General features: G+C 35.5%; 1 protein-coding gene across 1 annotated transcript; it reads left to right on the top strand.

Moving 5' to 3' along the window:
* The first annotated feature begins 435 nt into the window (after positions 1–435).
* On the top strand, positions 436–9,854 carry zgc:101744. The gene is made up of 5 exons (NM_001013536.2): positions 436–787; positions 4,806–4,899; positions 6,791–6,929; positions 9,164–9,332; positions 9,509–9,854. Exons 1-5 carry the CDS (start codon positions 670–672, stop codon positions 9,541–9,543), a joined length of 555 nt encoding a protein of 184 aa, NP_001013554.2. The 5' UTR covers positions 436–669; the 3' UTR covers positions 9,544–9,854.

Raw genomic sequence — 9,854 nt, 5'->3', positions numbered from 1 at the left:
TTTAAACAAAACAAAATGTAAACTTAAAATGCAATTAAAAACCTGCATTACAACTACAACTATGATTTTATATATATACCATATATATATGGTAATCATTTGGAATAGATAGATAGATAGATAGATAGATAGATAGATAGATAGATAGATAGATAGATAGATAGATAGACAGACAGACAGACAGACAGACAGACAGACAGACAGACAGACAGACATGGCTGAACAAGATTTAATTACAAATGTTTGTAATGGATTTTTTTTATTGATATTTACAGCCTTTTAGCTTCTATGCCAAAAAGCAGAGGTAGTTAGGGTGAAATAGTTCTGGAGAACTGCAGATTTTTTCTCCGGAAAAATAAACAAAACCTACAGATTCTCCTTAACCCGCCCCCTGACCTTGTCATTCATATAAATGTGCCCTCATTCAATAGCATAACTTCCTTTTCAGCATTTAAGCGGAATGATAATCACCTGTGAGGGAGGTGGAATCATATATTTTTATTAGATTTCATTGGTCATCATAGTGTTTGTTCCCGCCTGTGGTAAGCTGCGCCGCTCAGAGGGGGCAAACTTTCCCAAAGTGTTAGCTTGCTTGGCTGGAAAACTGTTTACAATTCTGATCCTGACCAGCCAGTACGGTCTGCTGTACTAAAAACTAGGAAGAGCAACATGTTAAATACTGTCACTGAACGCTACGACGCGTTTTTTAAACAGAAGAACGTGTTAACGGATTTTCTGGCTGTTTTGGAAGAGAAAACTGGAGTTCAAAAACAATACATTGCGGCAGGTACGTGACTGGTTTTAATAACGTACACCCTTTAGGGACACCTTTTATTGTTTATCCATGAACAATACGGCGTACATTATATATTTAAGCTGTACTTTTGATCAGCTGTCAGGCTTTATGTGTGTTGTAATGTTCTTTGTATCCGTTACTGTTTTCTTCAGAAAGGTATGAGCTCATTTTCTTACCACGTGAATAAAGGTACTGTGATCCATATGTAAAGCCTTTGTTGAATGTTGCAAATGAGTGCAAAGGGCACTGGAAACCATAATGACAAGTCCGTACACGACATGGGTCTGCCTTGGGAAGTCCGAGTCATTTAGTTGAATCGGTTCCTTTAGGTGTCGACTCTGAACGATAAATGATTCAGCTCTTCTTAATTGCCCTTTAAATTAATTCTGTCATTAGGTGGTCACGAATATCAAGACATGGTAGCAAGTTGTGTTCTCTTAAGCAGTGCAGGCTGTTTATCACCGTTTTCGATTAATTTTAGGTTTTTATCAGTTCCCAGTTCATTGAGTTAGAATTGTTGACTCTAGAGCTGCTTCAGTTTGTTTTCTTACAGAGGTAGCTCTCCCCCCCTCAACAATGTGTTACTTGTACTTTACAGGCCAATCGAGATGTATGTACGGTTCTTCTGTAAAATAGACATCTTTAACGTTTATCTAAAACCAGGTTCTTGGTGGTTCATTAAGCATGAGTCATCAGCTGACAGCACTTTAAGAGTCACAAAAACACATCGCCTACAGGCAAAACAAAATTTGGTTCGTGAAGTTCAGGAACTAACGATACAGTGAGTTACTATAACGCTAAACGATGGGTCTGTACAAGTAACATAAGATTATTTACAATGTTATTGAGCAATTCTATGCAAATGTCAACCTTGCCAGGAAAAAAGTAAGCTTCAACCAAAATAGGCAACTGTTTCTGCAGTTTTTTTGTGTGCAAGCAGGTATTTTACAGAACTTAAAAACTACTCAATTTCTCTCTCAATGTTTTCAATATGTTTGATTTCCAATTGTGTGACTTTGCAAAATTTCACATCTGTCACGTCCGGAATGAAGAGGTGTCACATCCATTACAAACCTTTTACCTCTTAAATGCAAAAATTTTAAACAAAATAAATCATTTTTGTTCTGTAAAGAGCCAACTTTTATCCAAGTGATTAGTGTTGTTTCCTTCGAGGTGTGCAGTTTATTCACAGAGTTTCTACAAAGTATGTTGCATACTGCAAACTCGTTAACTTTTCATCTAACCCATAATGCATGTTTATTTTCTTCATTTAAAATGTTTACAGATTGAACATTTTCTGATCCCATAACTCTGTGTTTAGTTGTTTTGGAAAATATAAACAGATTTTTCAATATTATGTTATCATACATACTTTTTCAATTTTATTTATTTATTTTTTCACTGCTAAATGTAACATCGATAATGCTGGAATTGCTCTATTATGATTAACCTTAAGTGTGTTCATTACTATCTTGAATAGAGGTTCTTGTCGCATAATGACATACTGTGAGCAGTTTGTTTACAAGAGCATGTATGTATAGGTTCTCAAAAAAATAATTACCACTTTGAACAATTTTACATGTGTAATCTCATTAGAAAGTTTGACTTTTCACAGATTCCAACTGTATAATATTATGCGATGAGAATCTTTAGTTTAAACTCTGGATCATTTGGTTTAGTTAGACCTCAATGTCTACTGCATACCAAGGGTATTTCAGTCAACTAATCTATGAAAAATTAAAAATATTTTTTTTAAATAAATGTTATCTGAAATAAAATTTACTCACACACACTAAAACTAACATTCACTTAAAAACTAGCTGAAATAAAATAATCATTAGCAAAAACAATAATTGTTTTCAGTATTAATTAGCACTCTTCTGTGGTGGAAAATTGACCAATCTATATAGAAGTACCTGTAGACGCTCTTTTACAGACAAACACATTTTCTTCATTTGCCAATAAATGTAAACTAGACATGTTCAACTAATACATGATCATTAATATGAGGAAGTTTGGAAGTTTTAAATTCATGTAAGTTGGTTCAGTGTCTGTTCAAATGATTATTTTACTTTTATCACTAAGAGGTTTGCACAAGAGTTGGATGCATGATGTGCAAACACTAAACTTTACTTTGGTCAACTACACAGGATGTGACTTAGTAATTCTAGTTTAACAGAATTAACAAGACTGAAATTTAGATTCTAAAAAAGCTAAATAGAAATGAGTTCATAAAAAAAAAAAAAAAACATTAAGTGGCACCTGTTTTACCCCCTTTTGTCCCCACAATGTGTCTGTAAAGTTTTAGCTCAAAACACCCATCAGATTATTTAATATATCTTTCAGAATATTGGGATATTTCTACTCTGAACACATTGTGCTGTTTTTGTTTCCTGTGCCTTTAATGCTGGTTCGCCCTGCCCACCGTTCCCATGTGCCTGTCAGAGTGTGCCTCAATCTATGGCTGCGTGTGTCAGATAAACAGCACAGTGATAGACATGTAGGAAGCAGATCTCGCATAACGTTTTTGAGAAAAACTACAGTAAGAACTTTCCCAATGATTATTTGATGTATTTGTTGTGGAGTTGCAACGATGAGTCACACACAATGTCATTCCAAATTTCACACACACACACACACACACACACACACACACACACACACACACACACACACACACACACACACACACACACAAAGCGCATATGTTTAGCTTTACACTGTTTTTGCACGGCAAATGTGACTTGGCGTGTGTTAATATACACTGCAGTCTGGATATTCATTGTTAATGTACAAAATAAACCTGATTTAACGTCCACAAACTACGATTGAAGCGTCGTCTTTTATAATTGTATTGACACGTGGCTGTGGTCATAAAGTAAAGCTAATTCTTTACAAACATGCACTGTTTTAAAGTTTTTAAACTGGTAAAAACGTCATCATCAAATGTGATTACAAATGAGTTATCACAGAGTGCTAAACAGATCTTTTAATCCTAGTTGTTTTGTGGATGTGATTATGTTTGTTACTATAGAGACATGTTAATATGGGGCTGTCGATCAATTCGGTGGGTAAAGGGTTTGGATTCTAACTTAACATCAGGAAATAAAAAAGACACTTTGTGTTTCTATCACTCCAGTTTAACTGTGGAGACACTATATCTACATGCAGTTCTGTCCAAACAGCTTCCAAAAGATGATTTTCAACATAGGTGCACTTTTTTTAATAAAACAATCTAAAACTAAATTGAAATTTACAGCATTTTTAAATGGAAATATAAATACTAATAAATGCAAAACTATAATAACCTTGCTTTTTACCCCTTTGAAATACAGTTCCAACTTGTTTTGCAAATCAGCCCAAATGATTCATTAAGGAGTCGAATAATGAATCAAACATTACTCTGTTTTGTGCGCCTGTGTGTGGCATGAACATAAGCTATACAGCACTCAGAGTTTCCCCTCAGGGTTATCTGTCATTTCCCTCTTTGCATTTGCATTGGTTGATCTGTTATTGCTCTTTATTTTAACAGCAAACCACATGTTTGTTTGAGAAGCACAAAGCAAATAATTGGTCTTTTATCAGGTGTGATTATCAGGTGCATTAATGGGTCCAATGGGTCATCCCCATCCACTGCTTATCTGAAATGTGTTGTGGCGAGTCCTTGTAGGATCTCTCTCTGGGTCTAATTTCCTGTACCAAAAGCCGCTCCCAAGGGTTATTTTTAAACGTATAGTACGTCCTCAGGTTTCTGTGTAGAATTGCAGGGGCTAGCCTACATGGCCTGATTGGGGACAGAACATAACAACCTCCCTTATGTTCACATATAAACAATACAGCTTCCTTAATTTTTTAGCATAATCAATATGTGTTTAAGCAGGCTTTGTTTGTTCTCCTTTTATCCTGTTATAGGTGTCAACACTGACACCCAACAGAGTCATTGGTGCTTTTAAATGCCCTTCTTCATTTGAATATTGGCAGTGATCATGTGTCTCTGCTTGCTCTGCAGGTGTAGTGTCTATTGTGGCTTTCTACCTGATATTTGGATATGGTGCCTCTCTCCTCTGCAACTTGATTGGTTTTATATACCCAGCATATGCCTCGTAAGTGTGCATGACGTCCAATAGTTTAGTAGTCATATTTATTATGGAAGCCTGATTCTGCCATAAAATTTAAACTTTATATTTAAAAATGCAATTCAGATTTTTAAAATTCGATGACTCTGGCTTATTTTCATACCAATCTTAAAAGGAAGAGAGGAAAAAATTGCAAGATGTGACCTCAAAATTGAGAGAAGTATTCTATGTCTCTCTATTGTAGATCTGTAAATCTAATTTTTAAATAGAATTAAATAAGAGTTTTTTACAATTCAAACATCACACAATTATTTGCCTCATTTGCAACTTGATAATCTCATAGTTGACTTATTTTCATCTCAGACAGTTCAAATTACATGATAAACTCTAAACAATAAAAAAGCAGAATTCCTAGTTTATCTTAAAGTTAACTCCTTTTTAATTTAAGAAATCACCCAATTACAAAATTTTAACTTGGAATTAAGAGTCTAAATCCCACATATCTGGCTTTTTCATAATTCTTAGTCCATATCTTGCAGTTCTGATGTAATAAATTAAAGGTTTGACTTGCAACACTAACATTACATGATGTAAAGTCAGAATTGTGTGAAGAAATTTTATATCTTGCAATTGTATTTTTCCCCTCAAAATTCTTAGCTTGCTTCTCACATTTTATGCTGTATATGTGCATGCAAATCTAGATACCTTGCAGTTTTGAGTGGGGGAAAAAAAGTTAATTGTGAAATGTAAATTCTGATTTATTATTATTATTTTTTTATCTTACAATTTTTTTGACTGAAAACTATAAGATATAAACCCTTTAGAAAAAGAAAATTCTGATTATTAGTGTACAAATCAGAATGAGTGTGCTGTCTTTTAAAAGGGATAATGTATTTCAAATTAAACGCATACACAGCAGATCATTTCCATAATGTCCAACGCAGTACAGCAGCATAAATTAGGATGCAAACCAGCAGAATGGGCTATATGCACAGCTAGTTTTTTTTTTTAGCCAACAGTAAACTTCCGGTGAAAGGTTAAGGTGACTATATTTTCAGTTTCATAAGGTTTACAGCATCAATGTTGTAATGTATTTAAATTACAATCCGTTAAATAGACTTAAGCATTTATTTAGTTAGTCTTTATCTTGTTTTATGCATGACAGTGTAAACGCTTGCGCTGTCATTAGCAGCAGGCAAGTGCAGAATAAATGTTCATATTTTTAAAAACATGGTGGGGAAAAAGTGGAACTTAATGCAGTGCTTTTTGCCTGGATTGAGACCCACTATGCTGTATATCAGTCAGACGGTGAAGATCATTTATTTTTAAAGAGCTCAGATCTTAAATGTGGCGATTTTGTAATGGAAAGAGAATTCTCTGGAGGTGCTTGGGCTGGCTGACTGAAAATGAAAAGTCCGTGTGCATATACCCCATTGATGATGGTTAGGGGTGTGTATTCTACCGATAAAACAACATTTCAAATATTTTTTGTTAGGCTTTTTTGTTAGGGTGTTAAATAATGACAAAACTATTCATTGATTTAGCAAACTTTCCTCTGCAGTGTTTATTTAAATGTTCTTCTCCCATTAACTTTGCTTCTTAAAGGGGAAACTTAGACTTCTGCAAATACAACAAGCTTAGCTGCTGAAATGACTATTAATGCTCTTTTTTTTTTTTTTTTTTTTTTTTTTTTTTTGGACTCTCTCTTTTTTTTATTATCTTAAAAATATGTAATGAAGGGTTTGCGCCGGTGCAAGCAGTCATTAAAACAAAAGTGAGAGGGGGAGAAGTCTTAATTCAATTTAAGGCTTCCATTCCTATTTGTGCAGATGTTGGATGTAGAGAGAACCTGCTGTTTATCTATGTGCACTGCACAATAATGTGTGACTGGTCTGTTTTCATTCTTTTTCTCATGCAGCATCAAAGCCATTGAAAGTAACAATAAAGAAGATGACACCAAATGGCTAACCTACTGGGTGGTTTATGGACTCTTCAGTGTGGCTGAATTTTTCTCTGATATCTTCCTTTTCTGGTTTCCCTTTTACTATGCTGGCAAGGTAATAAATATATTTTATCTATGCTTTCATTGTATTTCCATATTTGTTGGAGATCTGTTTAATAAACCATTCACTTCATCACGTTAGCTTGCTGTAGGAGGACTGTAAATGTATTGGTATGTAGGTCATGCTGAGGGGTTTTGCATAGTGTATATTTAGTATGCCTGACTAACTGCCGACTCGACCAACAGCCTCATTTCAGTTTTGATCCTTGTTCTAAATTTGACTGAATGCTTTATTACCAATTTATTCAAATGAACTAGCAGCTGACTGATTTGAGCTGAGGTCTTAAGTGATATGCATGACTTTTTTCCTATTTCTATTTGCATAATTTTAATAGAGATATTCACCACGATATGAGGTTGTAGGATATGTTGTTATACATTATTCAATGCATGTTTTAACAAGGTAGTTGGATTATGGTGTCAGTAACCAGCTGTGTTGAAGATGTAAATGCTTGGAATATTTTTATTTTATTTTATATTTATAATAAATATATTTATTTTATTATTATTATTTTTATTATTATTATTATTATTTAGAGCTAATGTACCTCAACTTGAGCCATTATGGAGATCACAGTTCATATGCAGCCAAATAACTCTGCTTATTGTGTGATTTATTTCATATATTAATTATTCCTTATGTGTCCAGTCACGTTATCCTTCAAAAATCATTCTAATATGATGATTTGCTCATCAAGAAACATTAAATTATCTGTGAGTGTGTGACTCAATAGAAGTGTGTTGATTGCCCCCTTTGCCAATCTTGAAATTTCCAGTTAGTGGTATTGTAATGAAGTGCATGCAAGTCGAAAACGACAGAAAACAAAAAGATGGTAAAATCACAGAGCAGCTTAAGTGCATATTGTGGCACACAGTGTGCAGAAGTTATTTGCGTTTTACTACAGACCTCCAAATGTCCATGGTGAGCAGCTGCATCCAAGCCTTACATCACCAACCAAGTACAAAGCAAAGCGTCAGATGCAGTGGTATAAAGCATCCTACAGTACCGGTGTTCCTCGAGTAATGAATTATGCTTCTCTGTCTGTAGATCCAATGGACAATTCTGGGTTTGGCAGATGCTATTAGCACAGTATTGCCTAACTGCATTGTGCCAAGTGTAAAGTTTGGCGTAGAGGGGATTATGATGTAAGGTTGTTTTTCAGGATTGGGGCTTGCCCCTTTAGGTCCAGAGAAATAAATGCTTAATTTTCAGCATATCAAGTCATTTTGGACTGTTTTATGCTCCCTACTTTGTGGAACAGTTTGCAGATGGCTTCTCCCTGGCCTGTTCCAGCATGCCTGCACAAAAGTGCACAAAGTACTATCCGTAAAGTGAGATTGGTGTGAAGAAAGTTGACTGGCATGCACAGAGTCCTGACCTGAACCGGACTAAAAACTGACCTTCGGGATGAGTAAAGACTGCAAGCCAGGTTTTGAGTAAAAGCTGTTTTAACTGCAGAGTGTAAGTCATTACCATATTAAGCCCTATGGATTAAGATTGGGATGATGTTAAAGTTCTTGTGCATGGAAACGCACCCTGTGAAAGACTCTGAAGGCCTGTATATTGGCCCGTGGGGATTCTAACCATTTGAGTGTCTCAAAAAATTCCACCAGCATGTGAACTTTGAAATTTAACACTAGATCTTGTTACCACAATATTCCTGGTGTGCACCACACAGAGCCCTGCCCGCACCTTGGCTACTTTGAACACATATCTGTTATGCTGATAACAGCACACAGGAAGCTTGTCAGGAGTAAAAGACCAGTCCTGAAGCAGGGCAGAACATGACCAGCTGGAGTCATCTCTGCTCTTTAGGACCGTTTTGAACAAACTGAATGGAGCATTATAAGAACCAACTAACTGTGGAAGAATCTACAGCATCTGTGACTAGCAACATCAACAAGTGCACTGATGGTATCACAGACTCCCAGACACACTCCAAACAGAAGTCATTGATGAATGCAGATGTGCACTGAAAATCCATAACTCCTTTAGAACAGGCGATTATACTGTACTAGAACTAAGTCAGGCAAAGGCTATATTTTCTGACAGAAGCAAATAATCTCACAGAATATGAGCTATGTGACAAGGCATTTCTTCACAGATGATGTGAGATGAAGTTAAGGCTGCAAAAAGTAGTTAAAGGCCGTGCACAATAAAATTGTTTTGACCACAATGTCAGCTAATGAGAAGTTGACATGTTCTGCATTTTTAAATCTATATTTCAGTGCCTGTTTTTGCTGTGGTGCATGGCTCCGATCTCCTGGAATGGCTCTCAGGTCATATACACGCGTGTGGTGAGGCCTTTCTTCCTCAAGCATGAAGCTGCGTTCGACAACGTTGTCAGTGACCTGAGCGGCAAAGCCAAAAGTGCAGCAGAGACCATGGCAAAGGAAGGTAATTCATAAAGCCTCCTAAATCCATTATCAGTTCACTTTGAGAAGGTTATTAAGTTTGTGGTTTAATCTTTTATGTACTTCTTGGCTGTTTAATTCAATTTTGCATTGATGTAATTGAATCAATATTTGGACATTGTCAGCAACACTTTTCTCTGCTTTTTTTTTTTCCAACAGGCTTGACATTGCTGAACAGCGATAAGAATAAATGATTTGGAGGTGGGGATATGAATAATCATTTTATCAGGAGCCCTGTGTTTACATTTACCTTATTATTTGACTAGCTTATTGTTTAACTCACTAAGTTCACTGGAAATGATCTCACTGCATCTGAGCCAGGTAGCACAATTACCCAGGAAATGGTCATTAATAATTTATGAATTGCCTAAACTGTCCACAAATGTTCTTAAGATCCATCACATTTCTGTTTTGAGTTTATTCTAGACAATATTTTAGCACTATGACCAATGAAAGAAATGCCATTGTATTTTAATAAATAAAACTGGAGAAAGTTATACCTAAA

The sequence above is a fragment of the Danio rerio genome, chromosome 2, assembly GCF_049306965.1.
Source record: "Danio rerio strain Tuebingen ecotype United States chromosome 2, GRCz12tu, whole genome shotgun sequence".
NCBI classification, from domain to species: Eukaryota; Metazoa; Chordata; class Actinopteri; order Cypriniformes; family Danionidae; genus Danio; species Danio rerio.
The sequence above is the reverse complement of the archived record's forward strand: the minus strand, read 5'-3'. Positions and strand labels throughout refer to the sequence as shown.